This window comes from Cyclopterus lumpus, chromosome 20, assembly GCF_009769545.1.
Source record: "Cyclopterus lumpus isolate fCycLum1 chromosome 20, fCycLum1.pri, whole genome shotgun sequence".
Classification (NCBI taxonomy): Eukaryota; Metazoa; Chordata; class Actinopteri; order Perciformes; family Cyclopteridae; genus Cyclopterus; species Cyclopterus lumpus.
In genome coordinates this window covers 9,790,389-9,817,984 of record NC_046985.1, presented here as the reverse complement: position 1 = coordinate 9,817,984, position 27,596 = coordinate 9,790,389, and the positions used below count along the sequence as shown (strand labels likewise).

The following is a 27,596-nucleotide window of genomic DNA, read 5'->3' as shown; positions in this document are numbered from 1 at the left end:
GCAGCGTCTTGCCTGCATTAGGAGGCAGACAGGGTAGAAGCTCGCTCACCACACTCTTTCAAGCTTCATTGCAGTGGTGAGGAGAACATCCTGATTGCTCAGCTCATCACACGAATACAGTAAGTGCCATGTCTTCAACATTGTCTTTAATAATGTTTGGACTGCTTATTTGTCAAAAACTATAAGGGTGAATGAAGATATTGGGGATATTTTGGATGCTGAAAAAAATGTATTCAGTGTGGAAAGAAATTTTTTTGAAGTTTGAAGCTTGAGCTGATGTTTTACTTACAATGTATTTGATGTAGTTGCATCAGAATCAGTCATTGTGCAGTGTCAAATCCAACAAGTGTTCACTTTGAGCGCAGCTTAAACTTCCTCATTAAATATGCTCTCTATTCCCTTGAGTTAATCATTTCTTAAGTTAATTACATTTTATCAGGACTTTGTTTTTTATGCTCAATGTTCATCATCTCATTGTCCAGTGAAACACTTTACACTTAATTGTAGTTATTTTCTATTATGAACCTCCGACTTATCATTATAGGTATTCTAAGGTAAATAAGGTAGTTCTTTTTTAAAATTTAATTAGCTAACATTTACCCTATATTTAAAAAAAAATAATACTGTATAATGTTAAATATAAACATTGTGAGACTAAACAAGGGAAGCAAATCTATTACATGAAGGGATGTTGTTGTTACAATTATTTCTATGATTTATTGCTTACTGGTGGCCATTAGTGCACTTCCTGTACACTTGGTTTCTGTAAACAAATGACTGGTAAAAAAAACAAAAAACAATTACACTTAATTATTTCTTCTACTCGGAAACAACGACAATGATGCCATAGACATCGGGTTATAATAAAATCAGAAGAAATTTAGGCTGCATTGTGGAAACTTTACTGTATTATGAAGTTCAATCCGGACTACAGAGGAGGTGAAGTGAGCTCCAGACTAATGGTGCAGTACAGGGTTTCATTGTGAGTCGGTCATTACATTACATTGTGGTCAAGACTTAAGAAAGCCTGATCAAAGCAGCACTAAGATATTGATGGATCATAATGGAAACATTTACTTAGGTATCTTGTTACACATATGGGTGAACTACATTGTATTGCATTCCGGGGTCTTTGGCAGAAATGCAACATCTGTAACATTTGTAACATCTGTATCACTAGTATATACAGTGTGGGAAACTATGCAGCTCATAATTGGTGGGAGTTCCCTGAAGCCAAGACCACATGTTCGAGAAAGAGCGTCCCTTCTACTTTATACTTATTTTTCCTCATTTACTGGTCAGAGGAATCTATTACTAATCTGCAAAGCTGCCTGAGGAGAAGTGAATTAAATTGATCGCCACGGTGACCGCGGCTCTTTGAGGTTGGAGTTAATTATTGATCCCTCATCTGGAGAGAGTCATTCTTCTCACCTTAAAGGAGACAGAAAAAGAGCAGACCCCGTTACAGCAGAACCTCCATCCAGGTGAACTGACCCGTGCAATACTACTGAAATGTTTGTTGTCAATAACAGAGATGTACTTTGAATCAAGTGTGCAATGGAAACAAAATATAATTTCCACAAGATGACTCCATGTGGGGTAAAGCTGCTGTTTTGTCCTGAGAAACAACTCCAATTAGCCACACTATCCACCAAAGGAATGCTGCTGCATAAGGTCGAGGGCATTTCCAATGAGAATTCTCCATAGTAATTTGCCCACCAAAAATGTCATTTGTTGTTTGGCCTTTATGTTGACTGAGGGCCTCGTACGATACAATTACAAGGTCTCTCTTCATCCCGCTTGCCCAGGATCACCCAAGGACACCTGGGACTGACTCAAACAAGCTGCCCCCCAGCTGCGAAGAACATAATTGCTTTTTTCAACAGAAGGGCTTTAACCTCCAAACACTAGACAGATCTGAATGTCCTTCCGGGTAAAGACAAAGTCATCTGTGTCCATATCCCTGACGGCGAGAGGAGCCAATGGCTTAAGGCGTTATCTGCCCTCTCAGTCACATAACACTCTGTATTCCTCTAGCTTGTGAAGCAGGTTTTATATACTCAGTTGTCGAAACGGCAGTGGCTTTGATTTCTTATTTTGGTGTTTTGCTCTTGCATGCAAACAAATATTTGCATCCTTGTGTGTGTGTGTGTGTGTGTGTGTGTCGTTATGTCCAGACACGTGTCATCGCCGTCATTCTTCATGTCTCCACTGAGTGCCATATGAGTGATGAACTTCAGCAGGGAGGTGATCCGACAGACCAGTTATTATACATATGTGATAGAGGATGAGGATTCAACCCTGGCAAAACTAAATGTATTTGAGGTGAGGCTGTCACCAAATTGTATAACTTTCTTAATTTCTCCACAAGAAAGCATTTTTAGATGTAGGTTCTCTCCCCTACAAGCATATTATAAAATGAGGAGTGTTTATGTAAGTCCCCATCAGTAATCCCGACCCTGTGAAACCTTAAAGAAAGGCATTGTGAAGAGCTGGATAGAGACTCAAGTGTTGTGTAACTATGTTATGTGAGTTGCAGTACTTAAACTGGCCTGAACATTGAACAAATAGACATGTCATATTTGAATCACTACAGCAGAAACAAGACACTGATAGCTAGTTAATGCCTATTAGCATCAATGACATGAATTCTCCCTATCATGTAATCTCTGTTGAAATCAGACACAGACTAATGGAAGAGTTCACATGGATTACAGGCTCTTCTCTTATCTTCTCACTCCTATTATATCACATCCTCCATTACTGTGTAGCTGGCTGAGAGGGGGGACCTGGCTCTCCTGGAGAACATGGTGAGTAAGAGCCCAGAGGTCTTGAGTGAGAAAGATGAATGGGGGGCTAGTCCCCTTCATCACGCCGCCGCAGGGGACCACGTCAACCTCATCCAATTCATCACCAATGTCTTAGACTCACAGGGTAAGCACACCTCTATCATCTATCATACGTTTCTCTCCAGCAAAGGTGAAGTATGTTTATTGTGAATCATGGGAATTGTTTTTAAAGTTATAAAGTATATATAAAGCAGTATGTTTGAAAGTTACATTACAGTACTGTGTCTACGTTTACTGTGTCTACGTTTACTATATCTACATGCAGCCTTATGTCTTTACGTGTGTGTGTGTGTGTGTGTGTGTGTGTGTGTGTGTGTGTGGTTGGGGTATATTTGCATGTGCTCTCCCAGACCTGAACAGCTGTGATGAGCAGGGCAATGTGCCGCTACACTGGGCAGTGGAGAAAGACATGGCAGGGAGCTGCCAGGCTCTTCTGGACCTGGGGGCCAACCCCAACATCCTCAACAAGGCCCTCCTGTCCCCCCTGCACCTGGCTGTCTGCCTCGGACACAACAACCTGGTGGAGGTGAGAAGGCCGAAGGTGCCTGGCTGGACACATTTGACTTGATGATCTGGTGTGTGACAATAAACCCAGAGCAAAAGTATGAAAACGTTATGTAAGACAAAAAGAAAAGAAAAAAAGAACATGTTTAACATAATAGAATATAAAAGAAATATTAGAAAATGTGGAAGAAAAAAAAATCTTTTATTGAAGTGTTTGTTTCTAAAGTGTACAGTTAATGTAAGAGGTCGCTAATGAGTTGGAAATGAGGAAAAGGCATTTTTCTCTCAATGGAATGGTTAAAAAAGAATTAATAACACTGGAGAGGACCTTGTTTTTTATTAAATCAAATATGATTCACCACCCCTTCACGCCCAAATAATTTATCGACTTATCGACTGAATTACTCTATTATTATTATACTATTTGTTTCCTCATCGAGACTTAACAACAGCAACAGCATGTTCAGCCTGCTGCTGTCTGGCAAGCGGGACAAGAGTATCCTCTGCTGTACAGAGCAGCTTCAGAGCCTTCAACTCCACCAAATCCCCTACACTCCAACACAAAATGTCCTTGTTTTTAGTTTGTTCTTATGTAATGGGACTACAACTGTTTGTTGTCCAACCCTGTGTTGTACAGTGGCAATAAAACATTGTGATCATAGAAATATGGTAGGCTTAAAAAAGGATAGTAGACAATCATAGCATCCCATCACGTCTTTCAAAGCTCGAGAACATTTTACTTCGAGCAGCGCTGCGCTATAAAGTCAACTGTTTATATATCTGACAAAACCTGACAAAACCGTCAACTTCGGCCATCCCCATCCGGCTGCTGTACACAACCTGACACCGTTGCGGTATGATGGAGGATAAACGACGCAGGCTTATAGAGACTCGAGGACAGAAACAGGATGGAGCCTACTGTTATGTTTTTACCTCGGCCCCCCTGCAGCTGCTGGTGTCCAACAGTGATACGGATTGCAATCTTCAGGGAGACCTTGGGAACACCCCATTGATACTGGCCTGCACCCTCAATAACTTTGAGGCTCTCAACATATTGGTATGTACAAGAGCGATGCATTCAGACTCATGTCTTCCTGCACTACCCAGTGAAGAATAACTTTCCATCTGCACAGAACAGATTAGGTAGCTGTTCTTTATGCTGACTGCTAGCCCTCTGCAGCTTTGTCTCTGACAAAGAATTGTCTCTTGTTTGTCTTTCTCTCCGTCCCATTCTCCTATCTGTCAAAGATAACGCATGGCAAGGCGCGGCTCTGCCAACAGAACAAGCTCGGCCATTTCCCCGTGCACGCAGCTGCCTTCGCAGGTGCAAAGAAAGCCATGGAAGTGATTCTGAAGGCCGGTATGACAAAAAAAGTTTGATCTATCATCACAAATTGAAAGTGCTGACAATAAAGAAAAGTTTTTTTTACAAGGCCAAACGGCCAATTAAACTGAGAGATAAGAAGAGAGTTTACCTCAGGCCCAGGAGACATTTAGCAGAATGAGCTACTTTGTACACAAGCCAGATGCCACGGTGTGTTTATTCACAGTGGGAGGTCTGCTTGGCAACTCTGGTGATGTTGGAGAAAGATTTATGACATTTCTGTGATTGCCCAGCAAGGGAATTAATGGGTATTCACATTATTGTGCTGTTTAGGAATTTTCACACCATGAATAGAATCAACTACTTACAACATCCTTCCACTAAAAATGACAAAGAACCTAAATATTAAAGTAAAAGACAGAAGGCACAAAATAGAGGCAATGCAATTGAAATGACCTTGAAGGCTAAACAAATAAACGTATACCAACAAGCATGAACTAATAATCCTTCATTGTGAACCTTTTATATATTCAGTGCATCATTCACAATGAAACCGTTGATTCTGGCAGGAGAGAAGTATGGCCACCAGGTTGAAGATCACATCAACTATTTAGACAAGTCCAAGAGCAGTCCCCTCCATCTGGCTGTGTGCGGTGGGAATATCGATGCCATCCGTTACTGCATTGCTACTGGGGCCAAAGTTGACCAGCAACAGGTAAAACAGAAAAACTTGTAAATCCCTGCGTTGCATAAATCCGTGGTTTTCAGAAACCTTTCGGTTCCATTCATTTGCTTGTTTGTTTGTTTTCATACAACTCTGCATCACGTGGTCACAAACGTGTCAAAACCCGGCAGATTACAAATATTGCGTTCCATCTGTCAGCTGCAAGCGTTGTCAGATTTGCATTGTGTTGTAATCCAGATCTCATTTGGCTACACCTGTGAAGTGTTTCCCTGGCACTGTCAGATCATGTCAGTTGTAACAGGCCCATCTGGGAGTGATCGTTCTGTCTAGCTCCGTGGTCGTGGCCAGATCCAAAGCAGGAATAAGGAGTACAGTAATAGCTCCGGTTGGCTAAATTGATACAAATTACCTACACTCACACATTGGGGATGAGATAACCAGGACTGGCCTCTTCTTACCAGTCCTGGTTATTTCATTAAAGGCTTGTGTTACAGCCGCCTGTGTCCAGCCCAGTAAGTCTGGGAGATACTTTCCAAATGCAAGACTGAGGAATATGTATGTGTGTGTAAGCGTGCGTGCTAATTCCTGTGTGTGTTTTCATGTTCTGCTCTGTCTAACTCAGTGTGTCATGGTGTCTCTCTACGGAGCAGACATCATTCTGTTTGCTGAGCGTATGAATATTCATGATATTTTATTCATATTTCACCGCTCGTAATGAAATCATGTCTGACACTGTGCAGAATGACAAGTCCACGCCGCTTCATTTGGCCTGCACGCAGGGAGCTACTCAGGTAGTCAAACTGATGTTGTCCTCCTTTGACCAAGTGGAAAATGTCATCAACCTACCTGATGGGGCGTGTCAGACCCCTCTACACAGGTGGGCGTACACTTGTCGGCCTTTCGACTATTTCCTTTGTATTAATCTTCGTCGTGGAGTTCTTTAGCTGGTCTTTATTGTTGAGATTACACTTTCCATTAGGACTCAAAGGAATAGTTTGACATGTAACTCTGCTTATTTGCTTCGTTGTCGATTCGAGGGGTTGGTATGTGTGGGACTATTTCTTGTACAGTTGCAGTGACTGTCTAGAGGCTTGTCATTATTGTAATGTGGCCGGGAACCAAATATAAATTCCATTGGGTTAATTTGGCACTTAATCCCCCGTAAAACCACAAATTGACACTTGTACTTTTGGTTTTTGTAAAGATTAAACATACAAGATATGGCATGTTAATGAGTGAGCTTGAGAGGTGATGGTAGGTGGGTTTTAAGACCTTTAGACAGAGCCAGGCTCCCCTTTTCTCTTTTAACTAAGCTAAACTAATCTGATGCTAGCTGTGCTGTGTTCATAACCATTTTGTATAGTTACGCTTTGTTCATTTATGAATATACTTTGTTTCAATTATGCTATTCATAGATGAGCCTCTTTAAAATTTACACTACTGTGTTTATGCAGATGTTTAATATCTATGGTTACTATCTCAACTGCTTGGTCATGGGGTGCACAGATTAATTCAACAGCATATTATCAACACGATAACAGAGAAGAAAAAGAGAAACAGAGACAGGAAACTCTTGGGTATGACTGACAGACTAATGAGCTTTAATTTGGAGCAATAACAATGATTTGAATACATAGTAAAGATATGCTTCCCACATTGATTTTATCTACAAAGCTATTTGTGTTGGCACAGAATATCACTCGAATACCAGGAATTAGTTATTAAAGTTATTCATCTAAGTGAGCCATTAAAATCCAGGAGATTAAAAGATGTAACCACCGAGGAAAACCTGGTTGTTATATCATGCTCTGACGAAGCAGAATTAGATTTAGATTGTCCTTAACTCACATCTGACAGTATTGTTAAAACCTTGACTCCCAAAACCAGGTGATGTGTGGCTGATTTACAAAAACTGTGTTTACTTTTCCAGGGCTACAATATTTGACCACACAGAGCTGGCAGAGTACCTCATTTCTTTGGTAAATAAGGCACACACAAACACACACGAGAACACACCCAACAGCTGTTACATACAGGACACTCCCAACATCAATAACAGGGACTGTTTTATTCATAATCTAAGACAGCAAAACTACATTTTGTTTCCATCTCCTATATGCGTAAGTGTGTCTTCGCTGCTTCTTCGACTCCACTTAGGGATTGGGTCATTCCACCATTATACATTGTACTAATTTGCAATTTCAAACACACCTCTTGACTTAGTAAATGTTAAAGGTGCTACGCATTGCTTTTAGACCATCTGTCACCATCTGCTGCACTTCAGAGACCGTTTTAATACATCTGTGTTGCTAGGAAAAAGGGGGAAAAGTGTATCACCTGTCAACTTGTTCTGTAAACAATAATGGCTGCAACAGGTAATAACATTATCTACACTGAGCGTGTTTTCCTTTTAAATCTCGAAATGGTCTGCAGAGATTGACATCATCGAGCACCGAGCAGCAGCTAATTGCTTCGAGATGGTGGCTTGGCTTGTTGTTTGGTTTTAATATGATGGAAAGTCAAATCAGGCAGTGACAGCGATGACTCTTAGCCTCTTAAATGTGGTGTTTTGTTCAGATTTTTTATAATTGTTGTGTATTTAAAAGTCATCTCATATTTTAATTTCTTTTGAAAATACAATGTTGCTTCTCGCCTCTTCCCCTGTCTGGTCTGACATTAAAATTGTAAAATGTATTTCCCTCAACAGGATGTATTTATATCCATAATGTAGAGCTTGTTACGCCCTAGTGGCTGTTGCTATGCCGACCAAGCTTTGATCAGCTCTAGCTAGCAGACTAATAAAGCTAATTTTAGCTGCTTGAGTCGTCTGAATACACTGTCTTTATGACTTTTTAGTGTTTCCAACAAACTTTTACTCATTTTGAAATGAGGATCTTGGGGTTTCTTAATGAAATCTGTAATTTAAGTGATAACAATAGCGTATGGTGCGCTCCTTCGCTTTGGTGGTAGCACTATGGGGGGTAACATGGTAAGTCTAACTTACTTTGGGGCAGACAAACACACTGTTTAATCAATTCTTAATCTTTGAATTTTTCCCCATGCTATGGTTGCTGAGTTTAAAACTCTTCAAAATCAATATCTAAATTCTAATGTCCATTCCATTTAATTACCCATAATACTACACATTTCATGTTACACATCTGATCCGACCTTATGAGAAAACTAGGGAGCTTTATTTCCTCCTGCTTTGCACAATAAAACAATGCATACGCATGCAAACTCCCCTCTGGTTGAACAAACACATGAAATGCAATGTATAATTTAACATAGAAGCTGCTTGTTTTCCTGTGTTCTCGTTTGTTACGAGAGTTAGATCTCATTTGTAATTGTGACAATGTGTGTTACATTGAATGTGGTAATTAATGAGGTGACTATAAGGTTTTAGTACATTCTCTTCTTAGGGTGCAGACCTTAACAGGATTGATTGTAAAGGAAAATCTCCCTTGCTGCTGGCTACAAGCTGTGGGTCATGGAGATCTGTGGCTTTGCTGCTGTCAAAGGGTGAGCTACTGCACTGTACTTCATCACCAGCGGTAATCATATCATTTGTGAAATGCCTGATGATGCAGGTGCACTCACATGCACATGTTTATGTCTTTTAGGGGCAAATGTAAACGTGATAGACAGATGTGGTTGTAACTTCCTTCACCTGGTCATTCTCCAGCCCAAGGGTCTGAAAAACCTTGCAGAAGAAGTGCTGCAGGTCCATTAATGAAGCTTGTTTGTGACTCATCAAATGCACGGCAAGCTGCTTGGACAAAGATGTCATTAAGGCTGGAATTTGATTATTATAATGCCCTTAATCAATTTGCCTTGAGCATGCATTCAAGGCCGGCTAATGGAGTGCATTATACTCTCACTAAGCCAGATGATCCTTTAAAACATTGTAAGCATTACCTAAAGCTATAATGATGCTTTCAAAATGAGCCACAGAGGAAGGCTGATTTATTTACCCTTGATAGACTCTCTATGCATCTGTGTTCAAATATGATCACACTTAATTAATATTCATATGATTTCAGCATACATTACATTTCATTTAGCTGACGCTTACAATAAGTGCATTCTACCGTGAGTACAAACTCAGAACAACAAGATACGTGTGTGTATGTGTGATCCGCAATATGAAGCATGACTGCCGCAGCTTACTAAAGTATTCTGTGTTAATGCTTTGCTTAATACACACATTGTTCAACATTATAATGTGTGCAAATGTAAATGTGTTTATAACGTGTTTAACTGTAGCTCAGCAGCGTGAAGGCGCTGCTTAGCGGTGAGGATCATGAGGGCTGCACCCCTCTCCACTACGCTTGCAGACTGGGAAGCCACGGCTCAGTGAAGAACATGGTGGGCCTCTCGGGGCAGGTCGGCCTCACTTGCAAGTCGAAGGACAAGAAGTCTGTCCTGCACTTTGCTGCTCAGTGAGTTCGATTGTTCCCCGTGGGCATGACTTCCCATACCATTGAACTAAACAAAACTGATTTCACTCAAAGTCAAAGTCGCTCCGAGTTTGCAAATTTGATCAAAGAAGTACCAGAAATGTCAATGCAGCTGTCCTTGGCCAGTGTGAGATGTGGTGCACATACTAGGCTTTTATACTGTATGTATATATGTTCATTTAAAGCTACATTTAAGAAAATTCAATTTGCAGAAAAGCTGCGCACTCTGGAGCATTTATTTTCTACACAACAGAGAGCGTTATTATTAGGAACGAAAGGTAGTGACACATCTTCGTTGTCTGAAAGTCATTCCAGAAGTTCCTCTGTAACAAGTGTTATGTATTGATCAATGATACCACAACAGTATAAAACAAAAAAAATGGATCCTAAGAGGACTGTGACTTACGGTCTTCCTCAGGCCAAGGTCTCTGTATTTGAACAACAGTGGTCAGATGAAAAATGAACAAGGTGCCTCCTCACTGCTCATGTTGTTTTAATCCTGTTTTCTGTTTAGGTGCTCAAAAGCCTTCCACTTATTAATTGCATACTTAATACACAGTGATCATAAAGTAACTGTCACAAGAATAGATTTCCATTAGAGAGGCACGCCTGAAGAACTTTCACTAATAGTGTGAAATGAGTGGACATTCTACATTATTGTTATCGATTTTTCTATCATGTACACCTATTTCATTAGAGCTGGAGGACAAATAAAGGCTGTGCTATATGATATCATACTTTACCTCTTAGACACCTCATTCGCTTTCCCCAGCGGTCCCACTGCACCGACACTGCTGACCTTCTTAAAAGGTTCGGAAACAAAGAAAGATCATTGCAATATATCACTTCTGTGTATGTCCCCCTGGCTATTTGCAGCATCCTTAGTCATAAACACTCCCCGACTCACTTATTTTACCTACAGATTCATGTCCTGTAACAGCCATCTTAAGTGGCTTTGAGCAAGATAGTCACACGCCAAGATGAACTGTGCTGTGCTTTGTGCCTTGCACAGAAAGCATTTTAATGTCATCTTAACGGTGAAAAAAGAGATCAACCACAACCCACTGCTTCTGCTCATCCCTCTCTTCTTCTCAGGTACGGGCGCGTCAATACATGTCAGCGATTGCTGGAGACCATCACAGACTCTCGTCTGCTAAACGAAGGAGACGAGCGAGGCCTGACTCCGCTCCATTTGGCTTCCAAAGAGGGGCACACCAAGGTGGTACAGCTGCTGCTGCGCAAAGGAGCGCTCTTTCACAGGTAAACGTTTGTGCTTAGAGAGCTAAACATACAAAAAACAAAAAAGTATATATACTGCAAATGCAAATGTAGAGCAACATTTGTAGTACCAAGAGTAGGACTGTTGACAGTAATTGTGTTGCTGGTGCTTTGACCTCTTTAGACTTTTTTATCTCCTCTGTAGTGCTCAGAAGTAGGTGAAGAAATCCCTACTCTGCCTCTTGTTTACAGTGATTACAAGGGCTGGAGTTGTCTGCACCACGCTGCATCTGAAGGATACACACAAACTATGGACATTCTGCTGTCGACCAATCCCAAGTTACTGGATAAAATAGATGAGGATGGGGTATGAATTACTATAAATCCAAAAGGTTTATCATTATCCAATTCCGTAATTAATTTTCCTCTTATTTATGATGACATTTTTGAGGCCAGAAGGCCTATTTTTGCAAATCGTAAAATAGTTTGATATTTGATAGTACTAAATGTTCAATGATAAATGCCGAGTACTGTCTCCTGTTGTGTACTCATGTACCAGAACACTGCCCTCCACGTCGCAGCAAGAGAGGGACATGTGGCTGCAGTGTCGCTCATGCTGTGTCGCGGAGCAGAGCTCACCTTAAACAAGAACGATACTTCCTTCCTCCATGAAGCTATACAAAATGGGAGAAAAGATGTGGTCAATGCTATAATTGACAGTGACAGGTACAAATAGCTGTTAAATTATATTAAAGGCTCAGCTTAAAACCACTTTTATACTGCAGGTGTTTAATGTGAGTCCTTTGTCATTCAATTCTGGGTGTAGAGTGTGGATTTACTACCACTTGGTAACACGTCAAATTATTCGAAACAGGTTGTAGTCACCTTGAAGCTGCAGCTAGTTTTGTTATAATATTTTGTCTGTGAATGTGTGAAATTCAGGTTCTTCTGCCGTTTCTCTAACGACGTGTCAAAACTGTGAAATGTGCTGAATCCAGATTATGTTACTCGATTGCTTTTTGGTCGCCTCAAATGTTTTCAAAAACATATTTTGATGGAGGCAACTGTTTAGCTGTAAAATGAGAACGTTTGCTCCGGCCGGTGGGCAGTGCATGGTTTTCAACAAAGACAAAGAGGCCGAGTCACAAATATTCTAATTTTCCAGCTAAGCAGTGTACAAAAGAAAGCTTTCTGATTACTTTGTGTTTTTCTTCTTCTAGATCTAGATCGGCTTTGACACTGTTCACACTTGGCTCTTCCCAGAGATGTCCCATACTAGACATGATTGAGTTTCTGCCTGAGACCTACAAGGTTTGCCATTGAAAAAAAGAAAAGAAAATCCTCAGAACTCGTTCTGCAGTTTCTATCGGTTCTAGTTGAGCATTTTTGTAAGAACGTGTAAAACCTTGAGATACTCACTATGTTTTTCTACTTTCTTCAATAGCACCTATTGGACCGCAATATAAAGGAATCTGGTGATGATCTGAACAGTCCTGACTATTATGTAACACACCTACAAAACACACAATAAAAAACACCACTGCAGTATATATTGTATGAAGCATTTGCTATGCAAAACAAATTAATCAATTATTTATATGTTTTAGATTGAATACAATTTCTTATGGCTCCAAGCTCCGCTTGCAGCAAGGAAGTTATCTGAGAAGGCCAAAAACATTCAGCCACTAGCTGCACTCAACGTAAGCAACTTTTATTTTAATTTTGGTGCAGCAGAATGTAAATCCTCTACTCCCCCATGATTGATAAGAAATAAAGTTTCCTTGTATTCATGCAACGCCCTTTAATGAGTATAGGCTTCTACTAGGGTCGGATAACTCATCCATAAGGGACAGTAGTGACTCTTTTCTCTTTGTCAAACCTTTGTGAGGTTTTCATTTCTCTGGCTAAAGAGCATATACTGCTGCCGCCGTGGTCCTCTATCTTAGTCTCCAGGGGGAGAAGCATATGGGTGGCAGGCTAGCAGGAAAGAGATAAACACATCTGGCTAGGAGGCTATGAGTCAACTTAAAGAAAGGCGAGGCCCACTGCTCGCGGGTCAGTCATTCTGCTCGACCCCAACGAGGGTCCGGGTGGGAATAGACTGTGAGGTCAGGTTGCTGTATGCATGGGTATACATGTATGGACACGCTTCTCAATGTGGTTCGTAGTAGTCGAGACATCTTATCATGCATTGCTATTGACTGTGAGCAGTGGAGGTATCAGTGGGCCAGCTCATGGACGAGGCCACGTCAACTCATTTACTAATAAGGTGAAATTAGGCTTTCTGATGAGGCAAAGCTGTGAGCAAGGAACCTACTTCAAGCTCCATAGTGCTCATCAGGATGTCAATTCATGATATTGTTATGGTTTATAGCAGATGGACCTAAACGCAGACTCAGGATTAGAGATTATTGAAGAGCTTTATTGTACATTGGTTGGGGAGAGGGAATGGTGTGGCTTGCTGGACGTGGCTGTTGGAAAGCTGGTTTGGAAGCAGGCAGGTTGGTGGGTAGGCTGAAGAAGATGGTCCTGAGCGCAGGAGAACAAGGTTAGATTTCCCCTGAGGAACACGAGATTATCAAGAGTTGTCACCACTGTAGCTGACTGAATGATCATGAGCCGAGTGGATGAAGAACCAGGTTAGTTAAACTGCGGTGTGATTAACTTGGTTGAAGGCAGATGTTTGTAACCAGCAGGTGACCATGAGGGAAGAGGTGAGGGGCAGCAGCTGCCCTTACAAACTACCTACTGTTGCATGCAGTATGCATTCAATTTGGACAACGTGTTCATGTACCGCTGTGAACAGGATTGTGGGTCAGAAAGCATGGGGGGCTTGCCGACTGCAAAATACAACCACTTATCTAACATTATGCCATTTTTGTTAGATTGTGATTCACACAACAACAACCATCACTTGTTCTTTTAACACAAAGTGGCTGTCATGGTGGTGCGGGGCTGGACCCAAAAGCAAGGTCACGCAGCAGGAGTAATACACAATTATATTTATCACAAGGCCAGAGATGGAATAGGTGTGGGATCCGTGATGGCGTCCTCTGTGGGCTGGTGGCTGTTTGGGGTGGCTAGAGAGTTCCGGGGGAGCAGAGAGGCTGTGGCTGGGAAAGCACAAGTTTACAGACAAGAACATATTGAAAATCCAAGAGGCCATAGTAGTCGTTCCGGGAATGTGAACTGACAATCTGGCGAGGAGTTGAGGGAGTGTGTGGGTTGATTGGCAGCAGGAGGGGGAAAGGAAGGCCACGCCCGGGCAAACACACACATACACACACACACACACACACACACACACACACACACACACACACACACACACACACACACACACACACACACACACACAGGACAAACAGGGGACACCATGACAGTGGCATTGTATTGTAGGATTTATTACCAAACCACTAACAATCGCATACGTCACCAAATGTTGGAAACACTTTCTATCAGCTTATGTCATCCTACAGTACATCATGCCGGTGATTCATTAAAGGGCTCATACTTTTAAATTGTTTATGCTGTAGCCGTCAGGCTGTCCTTTCCCGCTTGTAGAAAATGTGCCATTAACAGCAAGCTGTTACTCGTTCTGCAGGCGATGGTGCAGTACAACCGCATTGAACTCCTCGACCACCCTGTCTGCAAAAAGTACCTCGCAATGAAGTGGTGCGTGCGTATGAGGGACATTTCTCCTTCTGATATGTTGCCACTTTACAGACCACATAAAAATAAAAAAAATCATCTGAATGCAACAAATACACAGGCATGGTTTACTTTGATCGTTTTTCTTCTAGAGTTAAAACCTTTTTTATTCCACAGGTCTGCATATGGGAGCACGGCTCATGTGCTGAACATGTTCATGTACCTGTTAGGCCTGCTGCCCCTCACTCACCTGATAGTGACTCTGAGGCCCGCTCTGAACAAAACCGACACGGGCGAGCACATAATCACCATGGTGCAAGTATCTTTCTTTGAGGTACTATTGACATGGATAATCAATATTAATTAAGTTTAATCTCTGTTTTACCATATGTGTAATCATCCGTAATAATGTTCCAAACACAATCAACCTTTGTCATGATGATTCAATCTTTATGATAAAGTAAATCTCAATATCCTTCATTTTTACAGCAAAGTGTGTTCTTGTCCTTCTGCATGGTAATGGTCTTGGTCATGAACGTCTACTATGTAATGAAGGAATTGGTGCAGATATCACAACAGGTAATGTTAAGCAAGTGTCATTACCTCACATGAAGTGTGTGCTCATAAATCTGCTTAGCACCAGGTTTGTGTGGACGCATTAGCAATCAGGTGTGATGGATGAGCAGGGTCACTGTCAGGGGGTCACCTCCACACTTTACTACCCTCGTTTTCATCATAACTACCAGAAACACTGTCACATCAGATGTTTAGGAATATAACATTGTTTGCATGGTTGTTTGAAGAGACCAACAAAGACGCATTTTGTCCTTTTTAAAGGGGAGGACAGATGGACTTTAGGGGGAGATAGCCGGTCAACAATACATGTCACATAGTGGCATACACCATCTGAAAGCTGGGTAGCAGAAGATTAATTGTTTTCTTCTTTTCTTGTCCCTAAAAGCGCTGGAAATACTTCAAGGATTATTCCAACCAGGCTGACTGGTTCTGCGCAATCTTCTGTCTTCTATACATAATTCCCACCATCCTCAATTTAGACGGTTCATTACACTGGCAAGCAGGGGCCATGGCAGTTTTAGGCTCCTGGATTGGATTTCTTCTCTATCTCCAGAGGTACTCTTCACTCTGATGTAATAGCGCCACTTCAACGTAATGTCTTTTTTAATGATACATGGAGGCCACTAACTGTTCTGATCTCCTGTTTCTCCAGGTTTGAGGGCATTGGCATCTACGTTGTGATGTTTTGGGAGATCATGAGGACCCTGGTCCGCATTGTGATGCTGTTCTTGTACCTGGTGTTAGCATTCGGTTTGGCGTTTCATGCTCTGATGCTAAACCAGGTAGGAAAAGAAAGCTATAATCAACATTTCTTAAGACTAAAAGTTAATTTTTCTGTTACTTCTTTTTACCCAAGCTCTGCTTTGTGCTTTAAGCCTGAGTACAAGCTTTTGGTTAACTCTCATAACAATTAATAACAAAGGCGTTATCCTTTTGAAGTGTAGTATGCAAAACTAAGCTAACTGGCTGCTTCATATTCACAGTACAGACATGAGAATGGTATCAATTTTGTAAATGAACACATTTTCCAAAATGTTATACTATTTCTTTCAACCTATGTTGGATTTAGAGAACATGGCCACAAAATCCTCCTTTGTTGGTCATGAACATAAAAAGTAAATACAAAGGGTAATTCGGATGACAAGAATCTTGGCCTGGACCAAAGCTTTTGAGAGACTGACCAAAGGACTAAATATATAACTGATAACACCCTCTGCAGGCCTCACTGTCATGGATTAAACACATTTGTTAGACATGTTTTGTCCCCAGCACATCTCTTTGTAATTTACTGCGTGTTTGTGACGTGCTTTTGATGTCATGTGTTGCATTTTACTCTGCTATGTGATTGCTTGCCATCCTTCACACTGACATTGAACAGAGGGGAGATATTTTATAGAAAAATAAATGAGGCTTTGGGGCATTTGGACATTCATATCCAGCTAATGCAAGTTTTATAATAGATTATTTGTACACTTCTTTTGAAACTGAACAGTATGCTACAGTATTTAACTGTGATATATAAAGCTGGTATTATTTGTTTCCCTTTAGAAAGAGTTTGACAGCCTGCCGCTCTCTGTGATGCAAACGTTTGTGATGATGGTCGGGGAGCTGAACTACCAAACCAACTTCCTGGACGCTTATCTGACCCATGACCTTCCTTTTGGCCTCCTGACTTACTTCATTTTTGTGACATTTGTTATGCTCATGCCCATACTGCTGGTGAACCTGATGGTAAGTATGCTCTGATTGCCTCTTTTGTCCATTTTCATTGACTCCTCCCAGACATCTATCTCTCACAAAAAAAACTACCAGTTGCTATTAAATAGCGGCACAAATGACCAGGTTCTCATTAGTTTTCTGTATGTGTTGTAGATTGGTCTAGCTGTTGGAGACATTGCTGAAGTACAAAGAAATGCAGCCCTAAAAAGAATTGGCATGCAGGTAAGTGTTGAGCGAACCTGTTCCTCAAGGTTTTTTTTGAATGTATGTTGCATTTCTAAAACGTCAGAGTTATCTTTTATCCTGTTTGTTTGTGCTTGCTCAGTCTGCCATGACCTGATAAATAACTACACACAAGCACAGCGTATGATGCTGTGGTATTTTGTCCTTGAGGCCGTTGGACAAGTAGACTTTGTAACATAGACATGTAAAATAAGATTCTGTTCATGAGAGTGTTTATAAGAAGTGGACGTAATCACTGTGACGTCCGCTGGTTTGTGAGTAACAAAACCCGATTATTTATATATATATATATATATATATATATATATATATATATATATATATATATATATATATATATATATATATAATTACTTATATTTCAACACCATCACAGGCTGTAGAGTGAAAAATTATTTTTGAAAAGTTACTAATGTGGTATATGTACTTAATATTATAAGTAATGATATTTGTTTAGCCTAAGAATGTGTAACCTTTAGGTCCAACAGAGCTAGTCAATAAGAGGTTATTGCACACATCTGGCTGAGAATCTGAATTTCTGACCCCAGATTGAGCTGCACACCTCTCTGGAAGACAAGCTGCCTTATTGGTTCATGAAACGAGTGGACAAGTTCTCCCTTGTCGTCTACCCTAATCGCCGCTGCTCAAGGGTATGCTCAATACTCGTCTAAGTCTGATACTGTACAACACAGTGATTGGTCTTTGTAACTAACGTCAGATCCCTTTCGTAAACCTTTCCACCTGTTAACAGAACTATATTAGGCAGTTACTCTTCGGTGAGGAGGACACAAATGATATCTGGAATCGACTGCAGGTCAAACCAAAGAACTGCACTGTGATAGAGAATGAGCTCACAAAGCAGAAGGCCAGGTAAAGCGCTCAAGGTTGCGAGTTGAGAGTAAAATGTATATTCCCTGGAATCATAAACTGTATTTAAAACTGAGATGATGGAAATGTTTCTAAGTGTTACTCAAAATACATTATTCTACCAAAAGGAACGCAACAATTAGGATATATTTATAGGGTATGTCAAACAGTTTTTGATGCATGAGCGGCCCCTAGTGGTTACAGAGAAATACAGGCTGTCTATCTTTCTATAATAAGTACAAGGAGCCACTCAGCAGTATTGCCTGATTATTAATCCATTCAAGTTTAAATGAAGACTATCTCTGAGCCACATCTCTGATGCTTTTGTCCTCAGGATGAAGGAGATGTCAAGCAGTATGGAGAAGCAGCACAACCTCCTGAAGCTCATCATCCAGAAGATGGAGATCACCTCAGAGGCCGACGAGTGCGATGGCCCCGTTAACGTCAGCAACGTGTGGCCAAGCTCGAGTCAGGAGAAGCCAAGAGGACATGGCACGTCTCGGTGGGTCCCACTGATGAAGGCCATCGAGTGCAAAAGAAACTAAAGAGGACGGGACCATTAAAAGGTCTTATCATAGCAACAACTATAACATTTTACTGAATTACTTATCACAACATTATAAAAGTATAGGTGTAAATGGTATAATTATGTGACTACTTAACTATTGTAACAGTTAATTGAATTAAGTGCTTTAAAGTTGAGTTGCCTTAACTATCGTGGGATTTGATACTGAATAGTTTTGGTATGGTATTGTTGTAGGTGTTTTTATTGTAGTCTGAAACAGTAAGTTTCACTCGTGACCCACTGATGAACAAATGTAATAAGTCATTCTGTGGTGTGTATGCAGTGTTGCCATGTTTCTATTATGCACAAAGTGTAGCTGTTTTTGAAATGTTGTGACGTGTCTTTATGTGCAAGGAATGCTAAACGTAGCTCAGTATAAGGTCTTACTTTAAAACTTAAATTGTGTTCAATTGTAAGACACCGAATATAAAGCTGCAATAAGAGCAGAGGGCACTTCCCACGTGTGGATGAATTTCTGTGGCATGTTAAATTTCAACAAAGTTTCCTGGCTGGGCATGTTTTATTAATGCACAACACATTTATAGAAAAAACATCACAATGGTTTATGGATCAGTGCCTCTGATTTGTGCACTGCCTTCTTCACTAGTGCCCCCCCCAGAACACACACACACACACACACACACACACACACACAAGCAAGCTTTAGGCCTCAGTGGCGATTACGGGGATCATAGCAGGTTGGGAGAGAAACAGAGAGAGGCCTCTGACATCATGAGCTTGCACCTGTCCCTCTGCTTCTTCAGCTCAGGGCCCTGATAGAGGTCACGACCCCTGAGAGTCTTTGCTGATAGACAAATGTTAGTTCCCCCCTTTAAGTCAAGTTTTAAGTAATATTTATTACTGGTAGCCCTGAATTTGATTATTCCCAGGGAAAATACAATAACCATGTAACCATCAATTACACTGATGTTTGGGACAATGTTTTCTGCTTTTGCTTGAAAAAGCAGAAATGACTAATGAGCCCAATAGTTTTATCTCAACCTGCTCTAAGCTGATAGTGAATGAAGCAGCCGTTTGTGTGTGTCACATTAGCCAATACCTTTTTGTGTATTAAATAAAAAATATAAAGATGACAGCTTATGAGTGAGCAGTAAATCCAACAGCAGATTCCCTGAGCTTGCACTTTCAAGTTCGTCATTCGTCGTTGTTCACCTCGCTGACGGAGAGAGTGACAGAAGAAGAGATGGCAGCTTGCCTGAAGCTCTGACTGTCTCAGCAGCACAAGAGGAAGTTAATACATGAGCCTCTTGACATGAAGAAAGATAAGCGACGTTTCCCTCCAAGGCCAAGCTGATGTCAGGTCTCCTTGTGAGGTTTTTTTGGAAAATCGGGATTGTGGGACGCGTGGGAATCCGTCCTTTGATTAGGGAGAATTCCCAGTAATTGGAAATTGGAGTAGTGGAACACAGCAGAATCACATTGACTTTGCATTTTGACACTTAAAAATGTAATTGGAACATCATTACGAACAAGTAGAACACATTTTGAAAATGTATTGGCGGTTTAATGAAGTGAGATTAGAGCCTGTTTGGGAACAGAACAGCGTTCAGCTCGAAGCACAGTGCAGTAGTTCTTCTCTCTCTTGTGATCCTGGCATGGCCAACTCCCAAAATTAAGCATGCATCTCAGCTACAGTTAGGTAATTCTTGGCAGTCTTGCTATTGTCATAAAAAAAAATCTAAATTTCACACATCTTATGTTGAGTAATAGTTTACGGGGACCTGGGATTTTCTGGGAATATTTGTGAGAGCAAAGGGAGCTTCCTGTAAGTACAGTATGGACCCAGTACTTTCCATTTAATCAGAGAAATCCTGCTCCAAATACCGTCCACTTTGCTACAAAGCTTGACTTGCATTTTTTGAACATAGTGTATAACGTCCTTACTGTATTTTTTAGAAGTTTGCAAATCCCAAAGACTATAACCGATAATGTGCCTGAAGGGTGGAGTTGAGTAAAAGGAATAGTTATTTCTCAGAATCCTTTCATGTAGTATATCTTTGCGAAAACATTTTGCAATGTTGGCCCAAAGCAATCTCAGTCTTCTCTTTGCCCCACTGTTAGCGCCGGTCTTAACACATGGATGCTCTTGCTCTCAGAGAGGTTTGGAGGACATAAAACAAAGGCAGAAATAGGCAAGTAAAAAAGAGCTTGGGATACTATGGGAATGAAGATGGTGGCGCCTCGCCTCTGCCACACCCTCGTCATGCCAACGCTCCAGATGTCATGGGAACCAATAACAGCTGGTGCACGTAGGCTGCGTGTGAAAGGTTGCCCCAGCTGCAGAAACCTAATCCCTCTGTGAAACCAGCAAAGGATTAGAGACTTTTGATAAGGTCCTCAAGACATTTCTATTACTGAAGCACATCTGTGGAACCGACAGAGTTGGGGAACGTTTACTATATATCTGCATTTCCAAATGTTGCAAAAGGGTTGTATTATCAGAGAAGTTGTGTTTTTCCTATATTAAGACATATTAGATGGAGTATGTCTGTGTGGTGAAAATCAACCCTCAGACATCCTCAGAGTGGCTTTGCCATGGCATTCCATCTCCCAGTACATTTACTAATAATTAGCAAATCATTTAGAGGATTTGATGTTATTATCAGGCTGCAGATGAGCTATATTTGTGTCTTTGACAGTCAACGTGAGGAGACAGAGTTGTGGTCTCACTGAGGGTCATATTGGCTTGGAGGAAAAGGGGAGGAGAAATATTCAGAGAAAACTGTAGCGATGCCAAGTCCAGGACACTTAAAGTAGAGGGGTAGCAAAGCAAGGAGGCATGTTTCAGTTTTAGAAAGTTTCAGACTTGACCTCCAGCAGTTGCATTGTCAAGTGAGAACAAGTTTCATTGTGACCGAATGGGAGTTTAAGTGGTGATTCTTTCTTTTAACTTCCAACCTCATTTCGTTTTACAAAAATCTCACCAAGCTGAGAATCCACATTTCCAGTAACCGCTGTCCCTAAAGTGCCACTCGCGTCACAGGTGGAGCGGCCATGTCCACTGGCTCTGCTGCAAGTGATGCTGAGGACTATGAGACATGCCACAGAGGGACCGCCAGCTCGTTGGAGAGGAGCGAGCGGAAGCTTTCCTGCTATAACCCCGACCGGTACTCAGATGAGGAGTTGGAGGAGGACGCCGTGGAGGAGAGGACCAAGCACGAGCGCAAACTCTCCAGGGCGAAGCAGAAGGAAGAGCGCCAGTCGCAGAGAAACGCGGCCAACTCCAGGGAGAGGGCGCGGATGAGAGTGCTGAGCAAAGCGTTTACCAGGCTGAAGACCAGCCTGCCCTGGGTACCAGCGGACACCAAGCTGTCCAAATTGGACACGCTTCGACTCGCCTCCAGCTACATCTCTCACCTGAGACAGATTCTGCATGACGACCGATTCGAGAACAGCTTTGTGCACCCAGTCAACCTGGTATGAAGCTGTCGGGGTGCTTTTAAAGTGAACTGTCTCAGTGTGTACGATTACACGAACACGTGTACAACCTGAGTATTAGCGTGTACATTTATATAGAGAACACCATTATGTTGGAGGTGTGTCTTTTGGTGCTTAACCTGCTGTCTTTTTGCTTTTAACAGACCTGGCCATTTATGGTGACAGGCCGATCTGAGGACAGCCAAGACATCTCACCCACTGTAAGACTATGTGGAGCAACAGCATAGGACTCCCTCCTTCAAACAGCAGCTCTGGTTCTGACAATGTGAAACCACCCTGTCCATCGTTGGGAGGCTGGCAGTGGCTCAGTCTCCCCCTGAATGTCCTGAGCAATGACTTTGAACTCAAATCCAACTCAATCTGTAATACACTGAGGATCGTGTCAGTCAGCATGTCAGAACAATAAAGACTACAAGTTGTTTTCAGCTATGTAGTTTCTTGTGTGCATGCTTGTTGGTGTTATTGACTTAGAGTGCAACATCCCCTCTCAACTCAAAATGCTGTCTGTTACTTTGACCTGACGACCTTGCAATAAGGGAACTAACTTGTACAGCAGGATTCTTCTATGTCTTCAGTATTTATTGCGTTTGTGATATGATTGACCTTTTTATATATTTGCATTTCAGATAAAGGGTTAAATAATAAAGGTACCAATAATACTTATAATGGCTGTCTTCTGTCCTTGTGTTACATTACATCAAACATCATTCTTAGTCCCTCAGAAATTTCGTTTTGTATTTCCTTTAATGAAACCAAGCACATGGTTGTCATGTTACTAAAAATGCACAGTAAGCAAATCTAAGAATCTGGATGGTTTAAATATAAAGCCTGTGAGATGGATCTAGTGGTGGCTGCAGCACACTCATAAGATGTGAGTAGATACAAAACAAAGCCTGATTTTTGTCATTTATGCATGCAACCAAATGTGCATTTTGGAAAGAAGACCGTTTTGATATTTGATCATTAAAAAAATTGTGTGGTTTGGTTTCAACCAATAAGACACTTACATAAACTCAAATAATCACAACACAGTGAATATAAATGAATCTCATTTTAAAGATTTGTAGAAATCTTATATATATTTTCTAGCTGAAAATACCATTATGAGTGTTGAATAATGCAAATCTCTGATATAAAAACACCAACACAATCGTGTGACGTTTCTGTAGTGTTTCTGTTTATTCAGATTTAACTACTCTAAATTTGGATCACATCTTTTATCTGAGAGATATTGTCATCAGACGAAATGCCATTGTTCATATTTCAGTCAAAACAAAAAAACTTCACAAAACATTGGTCAAAAGTTCAGGGGGAAGCAGAAGTTCACACACACACATACACACACACACACACACACACACACACACACACACACACACAGTAATGGTGAACAGTGATCTCTTGATCTACAAGTCCTATTATTCAGTTAAAATCACCACAAAATGAGGTGAGTACAGATGGATTGAGATCCAGGCCCCCGGGGGCGGTGATGGCACAGACTGACAAAGTGCTTGACGCAGAGAGTAGATAGAGGAAGAGTTTTCATCGAGTCCGGGTAGAGTCGCAGCTGTTGGCGTGTTGGTGAGTTTCCCAGAACTCTGAACTGCTCTCCTGGGAGAGAGCAGCCACTCAGCTGGACCCGCACTGCTAATGAGCTGCCTTCTCACACTCAGCCGGCCTGCGTTCCTGCTCCGTCCACTCCAAACGTGGCACAGAGGGAAAGCAACGTGTGCAGCTTGACTGCACTGAAAATGAGGTGCCATTCATCAAAACATGGCATGTCAAAATGGTGATGTTTTTGTGCTGGCTTGGGTCTCGTCCACTGAGATCACTGCTCTATGAGTGAAGCTCTTGTATTTTACAAATCAAACAACAGAAAGTGTGTGTGCCAGAATACGGCAACGCCGACTGGAGGAGCAAAGTGCTGCTAAAATGAAATTGGGTTGCTTCAGCAGGTCTCGTTGAAGCTCAGCCAGTTTGTAATGTTACATGAGTGACATCTAGTGGGGAGGAATGTGAACAGCAAGTACCATGGTACTCCTCACATTTAGCTGAGCACACACACAGAAAACATGTCAAAACACACACTGTGGTCAGCTAACCTCTCCTAAAGTTGAAATCCCTTTCCAGAGAGGGTATCAAGTACAGCCCTTTAATGGAGAATTTAAGACTACACTTGAAATCTTGTGTTGAAAGTCATATGCTTTTTCATTGAGTTACAACTAAAGCCCTCTCTGTGCAGTACTTGTCTAAATGCAAATGGAGTGTGTTAAGCCTATAAAACACAAAGCAACTGTCCTATAAAAGGTATTGTAATTAGTACTTTTATTATGCTTTTTTGCAGTAAAAAGTCTTTTTTTTTGGATTTTGACAGATTTGGTTTCAAAATGACGTTGAGTAAAAAACGGTTGATGTTTATAGGACAAGGACAATAGTAAGATTTTGTTTAGATATAGTAAATTACAGACATGTAGGTCCTGGGACAGAGATGTCGTGTGTGTAGAGATTGTAAAGCCCACTGAGGCTAATTTGTGATTCTGAGCTATACAAAATAAACTGAATTGAATAGAATGAAGTGCATGAAAACTTGCCTGATTTTGAAGTGTTGAAGTAATTCACTAAAGCTCACCTCTGTGGTTTAAAAGGTCTTGTGGATGACAGGATTACTCTGTGGCCTCACACATACACTACAATATCTATTTCTGTCCAGTAGAGGTCAGCATATCTTCACAATGGTCAACATTTTCTGCCATTGGCCGTTTGGATTTGGGAGGCCTCAGCAGAAAATTAATTTAATCAATTGTTACATTAATGAGAAAGATAACAACAGTACATGTGTCTTTTTGCTATTTTTGTACTTTGCTCACAGAAAAGTTGTTTTGTTTAATCATCATTAATCTTTTCTCATCTCCTTTCTTTTTCTTTTTTTTTTTACGTTTAAACGTATATTAAATTAATTCAGGTGGAACACATTGCTTTGAAAACAAAATTGCATCGTCAGCTATTAAGGCTCAGCATAATCCAACTTTTTTTTTTGTACGACTGAAACATGTTTCGTTTGTAGAAGAATTTCCATGAACAGGAAGGAACTGTAGGTCCAAAGCCAACATCGGGGGAGTCCAGTGAGGCTGTCTGCAAGCACTAACTTTAGGCCTTCCAGGCTGCAGGAATCCCACCTGGGTGCTTTGAGCTTTCCAATTCCACTTTCAGCGTGTTTGTTATTCAATATCCAGTCACTCAATACCACTAACGAGAAAAGGGATATGTAAATCCTAAACTATTTCAATCACATTTGCCTAATGTATACACTTCCTTATGGTACATTTAGTTCCTCTGCTACATCCAGGCTTTGTTTAGAAAATACATTATTTCCAGTTATGAACATTTTGACCCCTGAACCTGAACTATCATCCTAAAACAGACATTTATTAAGGGAACAGCTGGGCTGTTGATTTCCTACAAATTTCCATGAATTATTACTGGAGGATTATATTATTATGGTTGTTTTGTTCTGATAAATAGCTCTATCCACACTCACTTAGTGTTGCAGAACATCTCCAGGAGTCTGCCCATGAATTGAGGAACCACACATTTGAGAAGACTTAGTCTGAAGGCCACTTATGTATTATGTCTGTACAGTTGCATCTGTGCTAGCATTACTTCATCGTTTCATTTGTTCAAATGAATGTTATGACTATACGCAAACACGAACATTTGACATTTTTGCAGTTATTGGGTGAGAAACTTTTTTTCCAATTAATGAAATTAATATTCTCACTGATAAAACATACTTAATTGTGTGATTTTGAAATAAGCCTGGCAACAACAAATCCCACGGAAAGACCAAAACCAAAAGAGTCATAGTCCGTCTGCAGTTTTTCGACTTCCCAAGTCACACTTAACTCATAAGCCTTTCCCTCAAGTACTAAAGATTTTAATCTTATTTTTATTTTGACTATTATTTCCTAAAACAGCTGTGCATTGTGATTGTTTGGCAAATGTCACACATAGTTACTTTGTAGGAGACTATCTTCAGCCACAGATTTGTTGTACTAGTGCATTTTTGGGTGCAGCACTACATAAATTATAGTGCCCATGTTCATCTAATGTAGGAATATGTCACCGTGTGCAACAGCGCAGGTAACATCAATGGAGGACATTGGCACAGAGGAATAAGCCAGATCAGACTTTGGCTACACAGATCATTCTTGTTAGTTTTGGTCTTTTTATTGGATTTCATGACAATAAGAAAAATATAGAATATCACCCTTATCTTTAGAGAACACAATTATGTCAATGTTAACCCCCAAGTCAAGTATAAAGATACCCCAAAATCAAATGTCATGCTGTTTTGTCCAGGATATTGGTAATTTGCTGTATTGTGTATGCCCTCTGGTGAGTAAGTGTGACTGAGAGAGAGAGAGAAAGAGAGGCAGGGAGACGGAGATCTGACTTCCTGTTACTCTGTGGAGATGACACACTCTTCTGTTAGATAGGTGATTGGGTTACAGTGCGGGACTGGCAGCCTCCTCTCAGGAGAGAATGGAGGCTCTTTGTGGCTGGATGAGCTGGACACTGAAAGGAAAGGTCGAGCCAAACGTGGGGGAAAAAAGAAGAGACGCAATAGACGTGAAGGAAGATGCATAAATTGGTGAGGAATGGTAAGGCGGGCGCTAGGAGGGGAAGGTTGGCAAAACAACATCCACACTGGAGCCCTGCGGCCTCTCTCGGCCTTGTCCTCCACTGTCTCCGTGCCGACTGTGAGACCGTCACTGAGCTGCTGAGGCGGTGTTCTGGTTCCAGAGCTGCTGCCAATGGTGGCTGAGAAGAAACAGATATTTGTGTTTGTTCTCAGGGCTTGTGGACCTATTGCAGTCCTGTTTACAAGGGCTGGGCGTTGTCCCCCCCCCCCCCCCCCCCCCCCCTCCCCGACCTATTATCTTGTCCTCGCCTTTTCTTTCTCTCTCACAAAGAGATTAACACCACCGGGTTCTTCCAACGGGCTTGTTTTACAACCTGCATCGTGGCGCTGTACAAATAAAAAGATTTGTGAAAGATCTTCATATTGATGTTCAAATGTGATTTTACGGAGGGGGGAATTAAAATCCACGTACATTTAAAATATCCTCTTTTGCTTTCGGCATTTTTATTTAGACGATGAGAACTAATAAAGTGCAAATTGCATCGTTAACATTGGCTGGAAATTTTAAATATCAAAAAGTGTAAAAGATGAATATCAATAAAGACATGAAATTATTGACAACAAAAAAAACACTTTTGTTATATAACAGTCCTTTGGGACTCTTATATTTTTCAATGCGACAATAATGAGGTCAACATAATTAGTTTTGAGACAAGGTTTTACTCTTAAGCTGGCTGAATGGTGTCACAGTCTGAGTTGGATCTATCGTGGCTCTATAGACCCCCTCCGGTGGCATATTCTCCCCGAGTTCATCTTCTGACATTACAAAGATGG

At 41.1% G+C, this 27,596-nt stretch overlaps 2 protein-coding genes across 2 annotated transcripts; both read left to right on the top strand.

Moving 5' to 3' along the window:
- Positions 1–2,229: 2,229 nt before the first annotated feature.
- Positions 2,230–18,641, top strand: trpa1b (transient receptor potential cation channel, subfamily A, member 1b). The gene is made up of 27 exons (XM_034560729.1): positions 2,230–2,325; positions 2,772–2,934; positions 3,200–3,375; positions 4,303–4,410; positions 4,602–4,713; positions 5,247–5,392; positions 6,103–6,239; positions 7,293–7,341; positions 8,785–8,884; positions 8,986–9,086; positions 9,629–9,804; positions 10,918–11,082; positions 11,293–11,407; positions 11,600–11,766; positions 12,261–12,351; positions 12,485–12,544; positions 12,648–12,740; positions 14,645–14,715; positions 14,869–15,025; positions 15,181–15,270; positions 15,653–15,822; positions 15,920–16,049; positions 16,816–16,998; positions 17,140–17,208; positions 17,778–17,879; positions 17,981–18,099; positions 18,431–18,641. The coding sequence occupies exons 1-27, from the start codon at positions 2,230–2,232 to the stop codon at positions 18,639–18,641; spliced, it is 3,357 nt and encodes a 1,118-aa protein (XP_034416620.1).
- Positions 18,642–21,676: 3,035 nt separating this feature from the next.
- On the top strand, positions 21,677–22,105 carry LOC117749776 (transcription factor 21). The gene has a single exon (XM_034560522.1). The coding sequence runs from the start codon at positions 21,677–21,679 to the stop codon at positions 22,103–22,105; it is 429 nt and encodes a 142-aa protein (XP_034416413.1).
- The last annotated feature ends 5,491 nt before the right edge of the window (positions 22,106–27,596 follow it).